The sequence below is a fragment of the Eptesicus fuscus genome, chromosome 8, assembly GCF_027574615.1.
Source record: "Eptesicus fuscus isolate TK198812 chromosome 8, DD_ASM_mEF_20220401, whole genome shotgun sequence".
NCBI classification, from domain to species: domain Eukaryota; kingdom Metazoa; phylum Chordata; class Mammalia; order Chiroptera; family Vespertilionidae; genus Eptesicus; species Eptesicus fuscus.
The window spans coordinates 66,124,927-66,145,034 of NC_072480.1; the positions used below are offsets into that span (position 1 = coordinate 66,124,927).

Below are 20,108 nucleotides of genomic sequence, written 5' to 3' on the forward strand. Positions count from 1 at the left end.
ATGTCTAAATGAGGCTGATAGCAGGTGAGATTCAGCAGTGTGCGAAGGCAGGCCAGGGCAGGCACTACAATGAGTTCCTTTTCCCAGAGGTACCACTATGTCTACCCTGGAACTCTCCTTATCATTGCTTCCCTGGTAGGAGAGACACGTTAATCCTGCACATGTCTACCTCATCTTCCTTTTTAGCCCATCTTTAAGGACCAAAAATCCAATGTTGTGAACACAGCTCATCTCTGATAGAATAAATGTCCTTTATTGCCCACTTTTGTTTAATCACATACCCATCCCCCCACATCATTTAACTTATTTCGAAAGCAATGCATATTCATCTTTAAAAATGCAGATAGTAAAGAAGAAAATGATCCATAATCTTAACATACAGATATAACCGCCTTTTACATTTTGGTACATAATATTTTGGTCTGTTTTTATTTTTTATTTTTTTGAAATTCATCATTTGTGTGCTCCCTGTCATGTATTTTCTTCTCATTTAATACAAAATTTAAAACATACTATTTTTTAATTTTTTTAAATATATTTTTATTGACTGCAGAGAGAGGAAGGGAGAGAAACATCAATGATGAGAGAGAATTATTGATCTGTTGCCTTCTGCACATCCCCTATTAGGGATCTGAGCATGCAACCCAGGCATGTGCACTAAGAATTGAACCCTATCCTCCTGGTTCATGGGTTGGCACTTAACCACTGAATCACATAGGTGGGCTGTAAGTTTTTTTTTCATTTAATCATATATTTTGGGTATCTTTCCATGCTCACAGAGGAAAAACCTAATTTTCACCTTTAATGGCTGCTTGGTAATCCAAGCTACACATTGTACTAACTCCTTTTTGATTGATATTTATGTCATTAGTTGTTTTTCAATAACATAAATACCATCATATTTAATATTCCTGAATATATACTTTTGTGTACTTTTCCTCTCCTGTGGATATATTATTTGAAGTAGACTCTTATGCTAAAATTCCAACATTTTCAGAGTATATATTGTGGAAAAAAAAAAAGTACATCCAGAGTTGTACTATTTTGTACTTCATACCTCACCAATCTTTGATCCTAGTCATCTTTTCACCTCTGCCAATCTGACATTCAAAATAATTCTAACTCACTATTGTTTTACAGATCCTCCACCCCTTAGTAATCATAGGTTGAGTGGCAAACATTGGTATGTTTATCCATCCTCATTACATCTCTCCAAAATCTCTGATTGGTGTTCTTTTTGCCTTTGTCTATTTTGCTTTAGGCATATTTGTCCTTTACATATTGGTTTCTAAGAATTGTTTATGTTTGTGAAAGTAATTCTTTGTCTTTTGTACACATATGACTATTTATCCCAACTGTTTGTTTTTGGTGTTTTGTTTCTAACCAAATTTTTACAGTTTTATGTAGATCTATTTTTCTTTTTCTTTATAGTAATTTGCCTTTGGGATTTTGAATAAAAATATTTATTTTATATTTTATGATTTTAGTTTATATTTTTAAATCTTCAATCTAACTAGAATTTACTCTGATGTGAGAGGTAAGATTGAAATTTAACTTTATCTTTCCCTCAAATGATGATTAGCTGGTTGCTCTAAAGATGATTATAGATAACTCACACAAAGTAAATATGATCTATAACTGGGCACTTCCCCTTTGTAAATCTACATGTGACCACAGTTATATTTCTCTATCTAATCCAACATACTCTATAACTTGAGCTCATCCTAGCTAGCAAAATTTATTCTTGGGTTTCCTGACATGCACCTTCTGCTCCAGGGATTTCTTAGGATCCCCACACCCATCCCTACCCTTCTTTGCTTATTCTTGCTTTCTTGACTTTCCTTGATTTGTTCTACTTCCAATCAATCCTAGAATATTTCCCCATCTCCCTACATATCCAGACCATCTACCCTAATTACTTCAGCCCACATTGATTTCTTCTTCCCAAAACTCTTACAGTATTTCTCACAGTATTTATGTCCTAGTTTACAAAATGCTAGTATTCAGATGTTTATTGTTTGCTTATTTTTCTTTCATTAGCTTTCTTTTTGTCAAGTATATTGGAAGCTTCTTGAGGACAAGGATTTTATCCTGTGCTGTTTTAATTTTGGGGGTATTATCTTTGAGACAAACCAACACAGAGCTAATGACATATTCCACAATCTCATATAAATATTGACATAGGTAATAACTTTTGTTTATTAAAGAATCTCTGCTATCAACTTTAGATGGAATTTTCCTTTGTAGAATAATTTCTTTCTGAATACATGTATTTTTCAAATATACAATAAGTCACAGATTTTTTAAAACTAATATATAAGCCTTTTTCTTTCATGAATTTTTCTCACTAGACTCACATAAAAGTATTTTTCCCATGTAGGGACTTGTGTGTGTGGTGAATGTTCTTGCCACGATGTTGACCCAACTGGAGACTGGGGAGATATTCACGGAGACACCTGTGAGTGTGATGAACGGGATTGTAGAGCTGTTTACGACAGATATTCTGATGACTTCTGTTCAGGTAACTGCTCTCCAAATTCCTATTTAAAATTTTAAAAATATTCATTTTCCTATTTTGAAGATTCATTCTGATTCTCACAGAAACTATAAAGGAACTGAATGTGCATTCTAAAACATTGGATACCCACAGCACTCCTATTAGTCACGTGGAAACCTTTAAGATAATTCACACTTTGAGCAAAGACTGGAGAGGAAAATGCACCACTCCCTTAAAATTAGTCTAATTTTCCACCAAGGAAAACCATTAACTCTAGATATCTATTGCTTAACTCAGAGAATTCAAAACTGGCAGACCTTATGACAATGAACAGAACAGGTACCATGATGACAAGCTATAGTAATATACTGCAAAACTTAGGGTAATACAACTCTCATGGATATTTTAATGCATTAATTATTCAATATAATTTACATACCAAAATTATTCTGCAAATTAGTTTAAATTGAATATCATTAGTGGATTCAAAAAATGTTTCATAAATATTTATGGAGGAAACAGTATTTGCCAGGGTCTGGGCTGCATCTGGGCTTCTGGGCCCAGCAATAAAGGAGCTAAACATGATTCTTGACTTTATGGAGCTTGAGATCTAAATGAAAAGGGAAATATATGACCTGCCAGAATTTTTAAGGGTTTGATGGGGGGAAAAAATAGATCTGTCTGGGAAAATGTCATGTAGCAAAAATGGTTTATGGTTGTGCAGCTCAGTTAGGTTTGATAATCCAGAAGGCAGAGATATATGCACAGACATCTCTTTAAGCTTGACTTCTTGGTTGGTGTACATTGATAGGAAACACCACTGGTCTATTCAAAGCAAAGGGAGACAAAAGAGCTGCCCTATCTAAGTGTGAATGTACTACTGCAAAGACCTCTGGCCTCATTGAGGGGAGCCTGTTGCTTAAACTTCCCACTATGGAAAGTTCCCTCTTCTGATGAGCCCTCGCATTCAGGAGGATTTCCTAAATATTTCAAGAATCCTGTTCTCTTGAGGGGGTGCTGCTCTTTTCAGATTTCCTACTACTCATTAATATGACTGTCCTTTATTATCACACCAGCATATTGCAGGGCTTGACTCTATTGTAAAGGCAAGGGGGAGTTTGTGATGGTTTTAGGCAGTGGAGTGCTGTAGTCACGGGACTGGTTGTCTGGGTAAATGTTACTGAGATGGGGAATATAGAAGGAAGTTGTCAAATATATCAGACATAAAGGACAAATGGCAACCTAACATTTATATTTTTTTAGCTTATTAAATATGTGGGTCTAAAGGATCAGGACTGAATGTGAGAATTTACTGATAAGCACAGAATTGGTAATGAAAACTATACTGAGACTCAGAGAACACCATTTAAGAATGTCATTTTAAGATTGTGAGATAAAATATGAATCCACATAATTTAAAATAAGAAAATAAAGGAGATAATCAGGTTTTTATGTATAAAAAATGTGTGTGGCTTTCTGATATACAATGAGTAGCCAGATTATTATGATCTCTGAACACATAATAATCTTGCCACTCAGTGTGTGTGTGTGTGTGTGTGTGTGTGTGTGTGTGTGTGTATATATATAATATATATATTAGAGGCTCAGTGCATGAATTCGTGCATGGGTGGGGTACGGCCAGCCTGGCCAGGGGGAGGGGACATGGGCGGTTGGCTGGCCTGCCTGCTGGGTGAACTCCTGGTCGAGGGGACAATTTGCATATTAGCCTTTTATTATATAGGATATACACTGAGTGGCCAGATTATTATGCATTCAGAGATCATCATAATCTGGCCACTCAGTGTATATTGCCCATAGGGTGCACTCTTCCTTGTTAAATTCATGATCCTGATTTAGGAGTGGGATAGAAAATTTCAAAATAAATACATTATAGTGATAATTCAGGCTCTTGTGAATTGGTCTATCTCAGTTGTGAGGGACTAGGACCATGAGGTGAAGATGGATATTGGCATTTCAGTTGATACCTCTATCCTTTTATAAGGTCACAATTCCTGTTGCATGTTACTTAAGCTTAGAATTATTATTATATGTTGGGCAGATAAAAGCCATTAAGAAGGAATAGTTGGGCCGAAACCGGTTTGGCTCATTGGATAGAGCGTCGGCATGCGGACTTAAGGGTCCCAGGTTCGATTCCAGTCAGGGGCATGTACCTTGGTTGCGGGCACATCCCCAGTAGCGGGTGTGCAGGAGGCAGCTGATCGATGTTTCTAACTCTCTATCTCCCTTCCTCTCTGTAAAAAAATCAATAAAATATATTTTTTTTAAAAAAGAAGGAATACTTGAATCTGAAACTTTGCACTTCATTTACTCCCTCCCTTCTTCCTTCTATCTTATTTTTCTTTTCCTCTCCTTTTTCATTCTTCCATATCCTATGAGATTTCAGACAAGAATGTTAAGCAACTGAGGTTTCTCATGGAAGGCAGTTAGAAGAGAATAATTAACCATTTTTATGTGGTTTCCATGCTGTGGATATAGACAGGTAAGAATGGGCAAAAATGTTAAGGTAATAGGCTGCAGTTTGAACAATAAGAAATAAGACAATGAGACATGAAATCTGTAATTGTGATTTTATTTGTCATTATTTGAGTGAACTGAATGTGTCCAGTTCTCCATAGCCTGCCTCTCACAGTTAAGTAGAGGCATGTAGGAAAGAAGAAACATTAATAGAGCTCCCACTCTGATAGATACTTACCAAGTTTGTTCACATATCTCATTCCATTTTAGAGTCACACTAACTCAGAGAGGGAGACATGATTATATTTTAACAGAAGAGGAAACAGGTTCAAAGAAATTAAGTAACTAGAAAAAGTTCGCACTGCCTTTAAGTGTCATTTGAAAACACATATGGCCCAAATATTCGTGTAATTTACTCTCCAAGTGATGAAAATAAAATTCTTCGATTTATTTTAGTAAGGAAGAACTGTCCTCTTGTTGCTCAAAATTCTTATAAAACTAAGCTTCTCTGAACATAATTATGATCTTGGGCAGGCACCAATCTCAGCAGTATTTCTTTATTCTTACTAAATCTGTGTAATTTTGCATATTATGCTTAGGGAATTATTAGTCTTTACAATTTTTCTAATTGCCTAAGTCACACCATAGAAGGGTGCCGTGCAGCTGATTACTGAGTATGTTAATAGCTTAGTTTTATGAGACGAAAGTAATCCAACTACTTCAATATTCTCCCGTGATTTATGCAAGGCTGGAGTGTAATACGGTTCAGATGAAATGCAGCTTTATTTTTAGCTTCTATTCTTGCCATCCAGAGAGTGTTGGTCTTATTTAAATCCAAAAGAAATCTGATGGATTGGCTCTTTTAATTGACATTCTTATTTTTTTAATTTTCTCATTGTCCATTCATCTATTCAATAATACACTTAAATGTAGATATTTTGTGCCTACTCCATCATAGGTATGGAAGTACCAATATTTTAAAACACAATCCCTGCTTTCAAATAAACTTGCTTTATTTTTTTCTTTTATTGCTATACATTGTTCACCATTCACATGGTGCATGTGTTCGTGTGTACTTAGTCATACACAAACATCACACATGCACACATACAAACACCTCAAATATGATATTATTGACAAAACTTGGGTGCGACTAAAATGGCCAGGACATTACCAGTAATCCTAAAGTATACCAACTGTTACTTCAGTTCTATGAGCTGCTCCATTTAATTTACTTTCTGATTCTGAAATACGCTTCTATTCTTGATGATTGTTTACCACCCTGGTCTCTTTCTCAAATTTCAATAATTGAAAAATTATGCTGCAGTGTGACCTTAAACTCCATCTTTCAGCTTGTGTTGCCTACCAAAATAATAAAAATATAAGATTAGTCCTGGCTTACAGTAGTTTGGAAAATCGAATCATTTGATAGAACCTATATTATGTGGAAAAATTTATCATTGTGTATTACCAAAGCACTAAGGAAAGAAACTGAAGGAAATTATTAAGTATGTTCAGTTTGCATTGTCTTGAAGGAAAATCAGTATATTGAATGATTTTTTAAAATAACAAGTACTGATTAGATCTAATTTATTTCCCCAAACTTTTCTCTATTGATTGTCTTCATATTACTTTGTAAGAAACTACTTGTCAACATCAGATTCCAACTCAGGAGCATTTTAAAAGAAAGGAATGTCCACTATAGCAGAAGAATGTTTGTCTGGAGTGAATGAAACTGCATTTGTCCTGTATTTCTGAGATTAGGTAGCTTAAATCAAGGGAGCACAATAATTGCAAAGAAAAAATCAGTTTTGGTGTCAACAGTCTCTAAGATCATGGCTTGAGAGCCTTTTCAGTTCTACCCGCCCAACCTAGCCATGATGCCACTTGATGTCTGGTCTTGCTGCCAACTGCCCACCCATATGGTACAGATTGGGCTGTGATCCCATAAACCGTACATATCAGCACTAACACCATGCTGTTCTCCCATTGTTGTGTCTGTGTGTGTGTGTGTGTGTGTGTGTGTGTTTTAATGTATGCTTACAGATCTTTTGAAAGCAGTTCTCCTCATATTTGATATCAGGAATAAATAACAACAATCTGTATCTTTTATTTCTGTTTTGTTATCCTTTGCTTGTAGAGTTTAAAGGAATATTTGTTAGAAGCAATGAAATTAAATCCTGCAGGCATACTCTATAAGCTTGATAAACTAGCATGGAAACATTACATACCTGATCAGAGTGGTGGAATTCACATCCTTTAGTTCTCACTCTTAAGATAAAGTCCAGTGAGATGAGGTCCCAAAAGATGAACTAGTGACACATTTAGATCAGGGACACAAGTTTCCTAATTTCTTTTGTGCCCTTTCTACTATTTGTGTATAAAATACTCTGATAGTGTATGCTATGGTAGTCTAAATGATTTTGATGCTAAATAAATCTTATCTTTTCTAAACTTTTCTTTTTAAAACACAATCCCTGCTTTCAAATAAACTTGCTTTATTTTTTTCTTTTATTGCTATACATTGTTCACCATTCACATGGTGCATGTGTTCGTGTGTACTTAGTCATACACAAACATCACACATGCACACATACAAACACCTCAAATATGATATTATTGACAAAACTTGGGTGCGACTAAAATGGCCAGGACATGACCAGTAATCAAAAAACATGCATTTTCATCTTCTTTATTTTATCCTTATAAAATGATTCCTTCTCTCTCTCTCTGGCATAACTTTTACACAAGAATTGAGAGACTAGGAACTCCAGAAGAAAAATTGCAGTTTCCTTTATGACTGGAGGTGAAGCATAAATTCATAGAATTCATCCTTAAGATGCCCCATGATACTGCATTAAATGTACAGAAAATAGAAGTACAATATATCATAGGCTACATCTTCCTCTAGTGTTTATAGCAGAGCACAGAAATAGCAAAGGATTAAAAAAAATGAAGCTACAATAATAACATAGAGCTATTTTTTCTAGAGCAGCTGCATTTTTCCATAATTTGTTAATGCATCCACAATTAATCTGACTTATTTTGATATTAATTGGACCATACTTTAACTTTAAAAATACCTTATTAATAACTTCTCACTGTCCTTACAAATTTGTTTTATTCAACCACAATTATTTTAATATTTTCATGTGAATGATCCTCAGATTGACAATAAAAACTACTCTATAATCTGTGTCCCAACTATAGAACTTGAGACTGTTCTCCCTTCAGTCACAGGTGTCCCCAGCACAGGCTCCCGTTTCATTTTAGGTGCCTAGTTATTGGGACCTTCACCCTGGGCAAGGGTTGCTGCCTGAGGATTTCAAACAACTGCAGCAGCAGGTGGCATCCTCCTGGGTAGGGATTTCCTGGCATCTGAAACCTACTGGGTATTTTGTTCTAACTTTTACAGCTATTTTAAACTTTCAAGAGTAAAGCTTCCTCCACCCCCCCCGCCCCCGCTTTCAATCTATCTCTCTCGTTCAAATTTTTTTTTGTTAAAGTGTCAACTGATTTTCCACATATGACAGCATGTTCTGTACTTTCCCTGGTATCCTCATGGCAGATCTAAATGTTCTTGAAATGAAACCGCTTGTCTTCAAGAATTTCAAAGCCCTTAGCTCTTATAAGACGGCAGAATAGATTGTAATTTAAATGTTAAAGATTTTGTTTTAAAAACTGTTATTTACCTATGCATTTGCAATACAGCTCTGTTTGCAAATTTGGCTTGAAATTGCGTGAGCATTGAGAAGAGTAGGAATTTCTTAAGCTGGGATAAATGGCAAAAAGCCACAGGATCTACAACCAGTGAAATCTAATTGCTAATAAATTAAACTACTAAAATAAAAATTCTCATATTTGAAGGCCTAAATGATCCTATTCACATGTTATACATACAGGGTATCCCCAAAAATGTATACACACTTTGAATAAGTATTAATTCCAATGGATTAAACCTGAAAAGGAACATTGGCATTAATAATTATTCAAAGTGTGTATATATATTTTTGGGGACACCCTATATTTACTAGTAAGCACAATTTTCTTTTCCTTTAAAATTATGAGATCTAATGCAGAGTATTAATGATAACGGCAATTTATTTTTAGACCCGGTTACATGGTACATACTCAATAAATGTTTTTTTAATTGAAATTAGTAATATCAAATGCCAATGACAAAATAGCATGGATTTTCATCCATTAACATAATACTTTATTTACTTAAAAAAGTGTAATTTCACATCCTTTAAAATTCTTCATGCATTTTTTGCAGCAATTGTAGAAATCCACGTTGTTCTGCATCTGTAATGAGTACCTGAATGTTCCATAGGAGTTAGGAAAAGCTCAACTGAAGTTATCCTGCTTTCCTTTCTATTCCTACTTGGTTACATATGTGGACTCAAATAAATAAAAATAATAATAACTCACTTTTATGTAGCATTTTAAGATATATACTTGATAAATATGGGTAGATAATGCATTATTATCCCATTTAAAGATGAAGAAACTAAACTTCAATGAGGTCATTTAACCAGCCCTACTCTGTAGGTAACAAGATCAGGATTTGAATACAATTATTTGATTGATAACGTTGGCCTTTTATTTTCTATCCCATACCACTACTTATCATAGTTCTTTACGAGCTCTGTGTCCATATGAAAAGAAATCAGTATCTTACCTGACCTCGTTTGTGTGTGTAATTTGGTCTTCAAGAGTGGTGAACTCCACACAGGTTATTGGTTTTAAGGATAAACATGTAATGTGTGGTAAAAAAAAAACAAAACAAACAAAAAAACAACCAGTAATGAGCCCAGCCAGCATGGCTCAGTGGTTGAGGGTTGACCTATGAGCCAGGAGGTCACAGATCGATTCCTGGTCTGGGCACATGCCCGGTTGCAGGCTTGATTCCCATTGTGGGGCATGCAGGCAGCAGCCAATCAATGATTCTCTCTCATCATTTATGTTTCTATCTCTCTCTTCCTCTCCCTTCTTCTCTGAAATCAATAAAAATATAAACAAATAAACAAACAAATAAGTAAATAAATGAATAAATAAAATGAAAATAATGTGTGGGTGACTCCAAAAGATAAGACCCTGTTTCACAAACAAATTATTTTCCATTTCCAATGCTTTCCTCCACATGAATTAATTGTCAAATCCATCAAATACTCTATTTAGGCTGCAGCAGGCCAATACAATCACATGCATATGAATTTTGATAAATTCACATTTATAACCCTATAAGCCTGTTAATCATATCTGGAGTTGTTGCTTTTCTTTACCCCTTATGAGCAATTAATATAAATTAGGTATTTAGGATCTTGAGAAAAATGTACTTTTGCTTTAAGGTTTAATATTGTTAACTAAGATCCTGACTCATTTATAACATTCCCTGTTGAAATGAATTCTAACTTCAATATATTTTTCACATGTATATACATTTCTTACTGCTCTCATTGTGAAGGTCATGGACAATGTAACTGTGGAAGATGTGACTGCAAAGTAGGCTGGTATGGGAAGAAGTGTGAGCACCCACGTTCCTGCCCACTGTCGGCTGAGGAGAGCATCAAGAAGTGCCAAGGGAGCTCTGATCTGCCTTGCTCCGGAAGGGGTAAGTGAGGGCTCTCAGGCCTCATCACCGCCTCCTAATCCTATGAGACAGATGAATTCAGTTCACATATATCCTCTTGAAAAGATAGCTAAGATTCCTGAATGAGAGATTAGTCTTTTAAGAACTAATAAAACATATAGATGATGTATCAGAATTGTACACTTGAAAATGTATATAATCTTATTAACCAGTGTCACCCCAATAAATTTAATGAAAACAAACAAGTTTCATGAATGAAAGTACCTGGAGAAATATAATCTCTCTTTTCCTTTCTGTCCCACACACCCAGACACACTCACAGGCTATCAATTCACTGTAACCTTGAGGTTTGTTCGATTTCAGTTCATTTCTACTCAGCTCAATGATACATTAAAAAGAAAATAAAAATGTTTGAATATTTGCTCAAAATTTTCTGAATGAGAGCATCTAATAGTTCACTGCCATTTCTGAAACTCAATAACATTGGTGTATTGGGGAGAGTGTTGGCTTCTGAAAGAGAATTGTATGCACAGATAGTTCTGAATATTCTTTTGTTGTCTGAGAAGGCATGTGGTCTCAGGTGCACTCTTGGTACCAGATCAGTACAAATTGAAGAAGGAAGCATTTATCTAGCGGAAAGTTGGTTCCATTCTTTTAGATTTATCAAAATAAGAAATATAATTTCACCTCTACCTTGAAAATGGCAACAAATATTAATATAAACTATGCTTTCAGAGGAACTGGTAATTGAAGTTATTGTAAATTTTATTTGTGAGAGAGGAAAAGGAATACTTCCGTTACCTGAATGTTAGATCAGATATTTAATTTTATGTTACAGTTTTCTTTTTGAAAAATAAATTTGTTATTGAAATATAATGCAAGTACCATAAAAGTTGCTTTTTTAAAGTGTACAACTTAGTGGCTTTTAGTATCTTAACAGAATTATGCAACTATCACCATTATCTTATTGTAGAACTTTTTCATCACCATGAAAAGAATCTCTGTACCCCTTACCAGTCATGCCCCATTCACCTCTCCTCTCAACCCCTAAATGCCATTAATCTATGGAGTTTCCTAATCTGGGTATTTCATATACATGGGATTATAAAATATGTGACCTTTTTGTTTCTGGCTTTTTTTCATATAGGATGTTTTCAAGCTTTATCCATGTTGTAGCATGAACTTCATTCATTTTTATGGCTAAATAATATCCATTTGTATGGATAGGCCACATTTATTTATCCATTTATCTTTTAATGGACATTTGGAACGTTTCTACTTTTCGGCCATCGTGAGCAATGTTCTATAAACATTCATGTATAAGTTTTTGTGTGAATTGTGCTTTAATTTCTCTTGGGTTTATACCCATAAGTGGGATTTCTGGGTCATATTGTAATCTAGGTTTAACTTTTTGAGGTACTGTCCTTCAGGTGGCTACCTCATTTTACATTCCCACCAGCAATGGTGTAGGTTCCAGTTTCTTCACATCCTTGCCATTATTTGTTATCATCTGCTTTTGAAAATTACTTATAGTTTTCCTCATGTAGAAAACGCCCAAAGTCTCCAAAATTATTTGTACCATAGGTATATTCCTATACTCTGATATTTGTTCCTAATGATTATAAGTAGGGAGTTAAGAAAGATATGGGTAGAGGAATATTTTCATTTCACAAGCATTTCTTACTTACCCTGTCTTTCACTGAATAATCCTAGACAAAAACCAGTGTTCTGCCTGCATTAATACAGTATTGCCATTGTAGTGCTTGAGTCTCTCATGCTTTTAAAGTAACAAAGATTAAAAGTTAGTATCTTTCAGACTACTATTATTTATTTACTCACACAAACATTCATTTATTGTTAAAATAACTTATACAATGGGGAAAAAACAAAAACATACAGAATATCTCTCAAACAGAAAATTACTCTAAATATATATATTTACCAGTTGTTTTTCATTTGTCCCTAAAAATTTTAATATAATGCTAGTGCCAGAAGGTTCTTATAAGCTTTATCTATACATTTTTAATAAACTCTAATAAACACATATTTGTCTCTTACCTTCCTAGAGATTAACTAATAAATTTAGCTACCATTTGAAGAAGTAGAGTATATCTAAAGTTTGTTATTAAAAAGGTGTTGAATATATGGATTAAGTTATGGTAACTTTTATTTCTTATAATTCATTTAAGCCTTTTGAAATACTTTACAGATAAATAATAAGCTTTTTTAGTTTCCTCATGGAGAAATCGAGGTATTGATGAGTGAGGTGATTTCTCAGCGAACCATAACAAAATATAAGGATATTGAGAGTGAAGACCAAGGATTTATGGGAGCCAGTACTCAGACCAATGATCAGAGACCCTTCCTTTTTCATAGTGCTACATCTGCAAACTCATTGGCATGGGATGTTTCATAGCAAATAGCCAATATGAAACTTGCGAAGGATTAGTTTTGTAATATATGAGTGACAATTGCATCAGTGATTACATGAGTGAGGAAAGCAATTACAAGGCCCAACAGTTCACAAGCCAGAGAGCCTCTTCAGCTTACCAGCTGGGGCCAAGAAAAATAAATTACCCTGGAAGAATGTACTGAAGTTCCTCAGTTGAGTCCACTTCAAGGGCCAGGTGAAGGCGTTTTCCACTGGAAATTAAATTAGATGACTTGCTTCTGCTGGTGATGACTGAGTGTGATCCTTATGTCTTGAAGGTAGGGGAATAATTTACATTATCTCTTACGTTATCTGCTTATCCTCTGATTCCTTGATTTCTATTTATTATTGCCTAGGAATAACTTTTCATTTAATTTAATTGACTCTCATGTAGTCAATATGGATATACAGTTGTTCATCCTAATTTCTACTCCTGGGAGTTAGGCATGATGTACAACTTTCTCTATTTTCATATCAATGTTCTGCTAAAAAAACTGAAATGATAGGTTACACATTAGTTTTAAACTCTTCTTGACTTAGAAATACATTTATTATTATTATTCAGTTTTTCTTCCTGAGTCTGTCTGGCTTTGATAAAAAAAAATGTGAACAAAGTGATGTGTTCACTTCGGAGCAGAAGCTAAAGAGGCAGTGAGAGATTTGCCATCTCTGTTTTCCTCTGGCCTGGGAATTTGGAGTATTTGAGATGGTGGCTGATTAGCCTGGGTCTCTGAATGAGGATAATTAGCAGAAACCTCTGCTGACACCTTAAGGGACCTGTAACAGAAGCAAGAAATAAACCTATCTTTTTTTAATCAGCTCAGATATTAGGGTAGTTTGTTACTGCAGCTGAACTCCTGACTCATACTGTCTGCCATGTGCAAAATTTAGGGAACACATTTAAACCAAAGCAAACAAACAAGCAAATGCAACAAAAATCACATTTCAACCCATAGAAAACAATTGAGGTTAATACTGTATGTATATCATATCAATATCTAAATCAAAATAAATATAAACATGCACATATTTTACAAATGATGTATTTATGCTATTCTATCAACAGTATGCTATGCACGCTTACTCAATGGGTAAAATGTTAAGAACATTGAATGCATTGTCTTTTTTGCTATCCCCCAAATATAATGAGGTAGGAAAAAGAACAATTATTCTTCTCTTTATAGAAAAAGAAATTAGAAGTTTTAACAGTTTGACATCTTACATAGTAAGTCCCAGAGGTGCAAGTTTTAACACAAACTTTTAGTACAGGCCCTCCGACTCCAAAGCTGTCATTTTAGATGATTTACTGGTCCTTTTATTATACCAATTTGCTGAACAATATGTAATGAATTTTTTATTTCTTTGTTACAAACATTCTTATGCAAAATCATTGGTATAACTTCATGGTATTCCATAATGATTGTTACAAAAGAATTAACTTTCTTTTCTTAGACACCTAAATTGTCTCACTTTATTCACATTCTAAATATTATACTTTATGCCCTAGCTGGTTGACTCAGTGGATAGAGCATTGGCTTGCAGATTAAAGGATCTCGGGTTTGATTCCATCAAGGGCACATACCTAGGTTGCAGGCTCCTCCCTAGCCCAGGCCTTGGTCAGGGTGCATGCAGGAGGCAACCAATCGATGTGTTTCTCTTAAATTGATATTTCTATCTTCCCCTCTCCCTCCAACTCTCTCTGGAAAAATATCCTCAGGTGAGGATTTAAAATAATAATAACAATTAATACAATATTGTGCTTTACATTCAGATAGCCTAAAAGTTGCACAATTTCTTAGTATTAATTCTGACATGTAGAATGCATAGACCTAAATGAATAAAAATACATTAAAGTTTTTCAATTAAAAATTGCCCCAACAATTTATATTCTCTGGAAAAGTTGCGCCAGTATAGCCTTTCACCAGGAGCGTATCAGGGGTTCTCTTTACCCTCCAATGCTGACAATTTAAATAATCAGTAGCTCTTCTCAATATACTTTTCTTTTAGTGTTATGCACTTTTACTATTTATCAAACTCATTTTGTTGACTCCTATAATCGTAAAAGAGTATTATTTATCTATAGGCATTATTATTTAGAGGCTTGTGTTTGAAGTATTTTCCTTCTTTGATCATTTATCCTTGTACCCAAGTCATCTTTTTGTTTGGTACTGAAATCCTGCGTGTTTTTGTTGCCTATCCTTTGTGCCATTTGGTTTTCTTTTATTAGACTTGTTCTAAGAGGTATTGTATGTGTTTTAGTCCTTAAACACACAAAGGGAAGGTGTGAAATGGAGCAAGAATGATAAATTGAGGTTAATTATTTAATATTATAGCTTCTAGAAAATAGAAAACATGTCCTCATTTTTATCAATTAGTATGTTTTAATTAATGAATTAAGCAAGTTGGTTCAATTCCCTTACCTAGGAATATACTTTCAAAGAATAATAGTGTGCCAGATTCACACCATCTGGAGATTTTTCAATTTATCTTTCTTTCTTTTTTTTTACGGGCAAAAAACAGCTTTAAAATTTCTTGCTTTTATTTATCAGAGAAGTTTTCCATGGTGCATGTATTTTTTAATCCTATGTATTAATTACTCTATGTGATGTTTTACAAGTGAGTCATTATTTTTCTTATTCGTGTATACAGAGATGTTATTATTGGGAAGTGATAAGCAGTTTTAAAATTTGAAGTCCTCGCTATATATTTATTTTTAATATGGGGGAGAGAAAGGCTTTTTATTTTTATTAAAAACTTTTACAGCTTTATTGAGTTACAATTGATATACAAAGAAAACCTGCACTTATTTAATGTATGCAATTTGATGAGTTTGGATATATGCATACATCCATGATGCCTTCACCACAATCAAGATATCTGCAAAAATGTCCTTGTGTCTCTTTGCTTGTGTGTGTGTGTGTGTTGTGTGTGTGTGTGTGTGTGTGTAAAGAATACTTAACATGAGAGGCACCTAAAATAGTCAAACTCATAGAAGCAGAAAGTGGAATGGTGGCTGCCAGGAGATAGGGTGGGGAAAGGGGAGTGGCCATTCCATGGCTCTAGAGTTAGAGCCATACCAGATGAGTAAGTCCTCGAGATCTGCTGTACAATCTAGTGCCCACAGTTAACAATGTGATATAGTGAACTTACACATTTATCAAGAGGATAGACCTCCAAATATTTTACATTAAGCACCAGACCACCTATTGTGACTTTGATTACATTTAAAAAATTCTCAGTAGCCTAATTGAACGTCATTGTAAGTTAATTGCAATGGGAAATGCACAGAGTTTTCAAGTGGCAAGGAAACCGGTGTGCAATTTCAGCAGTGTTTGGAGACAGCGAAGGGGATTCAGATTAGCTCTATTCTGAGTGCGCAGATTGGTCAATCCACTGCATCTGCCAGTGCTCAAGGACTCTGGAACAGCCATGCACTGTTATGGCATTTCAAACAGTCGTTAAGGACCACCGCCAAAGAAGAAGAAATGACCCTGTAAAATCAATTTCTTTGTGTTTCCATACCCAGAAGGAATGCCCTGCTTTTAGTGCTTCACTAAGTGGGGAAAATACCAGTGAATTGCTAAGTCATGTCAAAAGCAAAAGTTTTCACTTTTTTTGTATTGTGACATTAAAGGTCTGTGCATCCCGAGAGTCTTCCGGGGATCTCTGAGCACACTTTGAACTTACACTGTTCCCTCTCTGTTATGTTTTTTATATGTTCTATTACCACGGAATGTCCTATAATAGTAATATGGTATCTAGAAAGATAAAATAGTGTATTTATTATTTGCTTTCTTCGGTCTCAGGAAAACTCATTAGAATGTTATAAACTGTATATGCAGCCTATAGTTCACAAAATCTCCGAAATTTATATGTTATTTATTATGACTTTATTAAAGATAGTATGGAGATAAAACGATTGGGATTCAGGGAGAACTAAATGTGGCGCCTCCAGCATGGTTTCTCTATGTCCTCATGATGTGCTGGGACTTCTGTGTGTCCGGATAGTTTCTATCCTCATGAGGAGGCCAATGGTGCAGGTGCCCAGATGTGGTGGCTTACTGGATGGTCCTGATTAAATCTCTCACGCATATGAAGAAGCAGCATTTACTAAACTAAAACCATGATCTGCATATAATGAAGGGAATGATTAAAACAACTTGAAAAGAGCCAAATTAAACAGAAAAGAAGGTCTCATGCAAGGTGTTTCTTATTTCTCCAACTTAATTTTATCTAGTCTTTCTTCTTGTTATTTTAATATTCAACAGAACAGATAAAAGAAGAAATTCAGAAGCTGAATTGTGTATCTTTTTGAAGAATGATAGAAACTATTTTCATGGAAAATAATAAAAATAGTATTTTTTTCAATTACCTGACATTTCTCTAATTTATAGTCCAAAATCTGTATCATTCTCAAGAGAGTATTTTATTTTGTGTGTTCCACTCAACAATTTTATTTAAATGTTTCATCTACGGCAACAGAACATTTTGTATAAAAAATAGGAACTATCCAAATCAATAGATAGTTTTTATTACATTTTGCATAATATAAATTGAAAACCAGTGAAATTCTTTGGCCAAGAAAATTTCCTAGTAAAGGCTGCAACAAATATTGTCAAAATCTATTTGAAATGAAAATAGAAACTTGGACAAAAATTCAATCCTAATTTCTTTAAGTGAGCTTAAAATGAAATGTGTGACAACTGTGACAATTTTGTTACCAAAATTATATATTTACTAGGGCCCAGTGCACAAAATTCGTGCCTAACCTGCGCCCTCTTGCAGTCTGGGAGCCCTGGGGGGATGTCTAACTGATGGCTTAGTGGGCCTAAGCCAGTGGTCGGCAAACTGCGGCTCGCGAGCCGTGGTTTGCCGCTCTGTTGACTGAGTTTGCCGACCACTGGCCTAACCCATCAGTCTGACATCCTTAGCATTGCCATGGAGGCGGGAGAGGCTCCCACCACTGCCACTATGCTCGCCAGCTGTGAGCCCGGCTTCTGGCTGAGCGGTGCTCCCCTGAGGGAGCACACTGACCACCAGGGGGCAGCTCCTGCATTGAGTGTCTGCCCCCTGGTGGTCAGTGCGCATCATAGTGACCAGTTGCATCATAGTGACCAGTCATTCCACCATTCGGTCATTTGCATATTAGCTTTTTATTATGTAGGATACTCTGTAGATGAGGCCCTTAGACCCATAAGAAATGCAAAAATTTCACTGATAACTCATTATCGAATTGCCCCCACTTAAAATCAAATTGCCCTGCCCCCCACCCTTCCCCCTCATGGGGCATGTGCCACACCTTGGGAACCACTGGGCTTGACACTTTTCCTCTCTGAGCTTCATTTCTGAATACATACGCATATACCATGGGAATTTAATCTCTTCTCCGCCTACCTCACTGGGTTGTCATGAGGAGGTTCTGAGCTAATAAACCTAGAAATGTTTCATCAAGTAAGTGATGTCTAAATGGGAAGGGATTATTATTTTTAAGCTCACGGGTACCCTCACAGGTAGCAGGTGCTGATTAGGGGAGGAGGGCATGATTGTTTCCTGGGACAGTAGCTATGGAAGCTTTGCAGAGGGTTCCACAGGCCTCAGAGGGGTGGGATATGGCCAGCAGCCCTGTAGTGGTGGTCGTCCCTGGAGACACTGGCGGGGGGCAGGGCATTAGGGATGTGCTAGGGGGTCGGTGAAGCCAAAGGGGGAGTAACTATCAAACCTTTCTGCTTGGTGCCATTCTTTAAATTGTACGTGGCTATTTCGCAGCTGTACCTGCTCAGGGTGGGGCTCCAATCTCCTGGAGTGGGGTGGGGACGGGCCAGGGTGGATCCAGGTGGGCTAGGAGAGCAGGTTTAGCCATGCCCCAGCGAGGTTCAGTGCGCTTCCGCTGTGTAGATGGTGCTGCTGCTGTTGGGGGAAGGGTCTGACCCTGGGGTGTGCCGCGCCAGCACAGCCAAGGGTTGGGCGAGCCTGAGGGAGGGCAGTGAAGGATGGAGAAAAAAGACAGACAAGAGAATCAGCTGGGTCTAGGTGGATCTTCTGCGCCTTGCTGAGGCCACAGAACAGATCCAGACTGCAAGCTGATGGTTTATTTTATAGTCAGGGACAAACAAGGTAATTTACAATGTTCTTGTAAGTTTCACTTGTTTTGGCAGCACTTGCTGCCCCTCCCACAGCCCACTAGCTACCCAGGAAAGATCTAGGGAGCAGTTACAAGATCAAGCTTAATTATGCTTAGAGGACTGTGCCCTCCAAGCTGGGACTTGTTTGCGACTTTGCCAGCAGGTCAGTCCGTGGCTTAACCCTATAACTGCTTCCTACACAGGGGGGGCCGCTCAGGCCTGCCTCCACCCAGGTCTGGAGTTGTAGGGAGGAGAGGCATGCCCAGCCCCAGCGGAGGGGTCCCAGCCGTGGTGGGCTGTGGCCCCAGGTGCCTTGGGGGTGCTGACGGGTGGTTGCCAGCCTGCTATTGTTGTGGGCACCGCTGGCTGGGGTGGCAGGGGAAGATATCAGGAGTCGGAGGTGCGAGCTGCAGCTACCCCTGAGGCTGGGTCTTCTCCTGATCTGGTCAGCCTCCCTGTCCCCCCAGGAGTGCGGGGGCTGGGGTAGGGTGTCCGTGCAGGGGGATTGGAAGAGCTCCCTGTGGCTGCTTCCTCTTCCTTCTTTGCAGTCCTGGCTCTTGTCAGACACTCTTCTCAGACCCCCGGGAAATTGGCTCTGGCCACCCGCCCCCTGCTGCGCATGCAGCCTCCTGCTGGTCTGTCTATATGCAAATTGGTTGTTACTGGGACACCGTAATGGACAATTAGCATATTACCTCTTTATATGTATAGATTTCTATTAAAGCACTAAATACATAGTGAAGGATGTAATGTGGGGCTCTAGTGTTTATTTACTTGATTTTACTCAATATAAACAAGCAAACCAGATACTTTTAGTGGGAAACAATCTGGAATGGTTATTAGACAAAATCTTAATGGAACCATACACTCTATAGAATGTGTATGGCACACAAAGTCTAAAATATTTACTATCTGGCCCTTTACACAAAAAGTTTGCAGACCCCTGTGCTAAGCCTTTGTGATAAATGTGAAAATGTGGTGAGAAAGGGG

General features: G+C 36.7%; 1 protein-coding gene across 3 annotated transcripts in view; it reads left to right on the forward strand.

Annotated features, from left to right (window-relative positions):
• The window catches only part of ITGBL1 (integrin subunit beta like 1), a 196,086-nt gene that overhangs the window by 99,506 nt on the left and 76,472 nt on the right, over nt 1-20,108 (forward strand). For 2 of the 3 annotated variants that reach the window (XM_008143959.3, XM_028148869.2), the window contains 2 exons: nt 2,381-2,521; nt 10,440-10,586. In XM_008143959.3, the coding sequence (XP_008142181.1) occupies nt 2,381-2,521; nt 10,440-10,586 (288 nt within the window). The remainder of the gene's footprint in view (nt 1-2,380; nt 2,522-10,439; nt 10,587-20,108) is intronic. The other variant, XM_054719922.1, reaches the window with a different exon arrangement.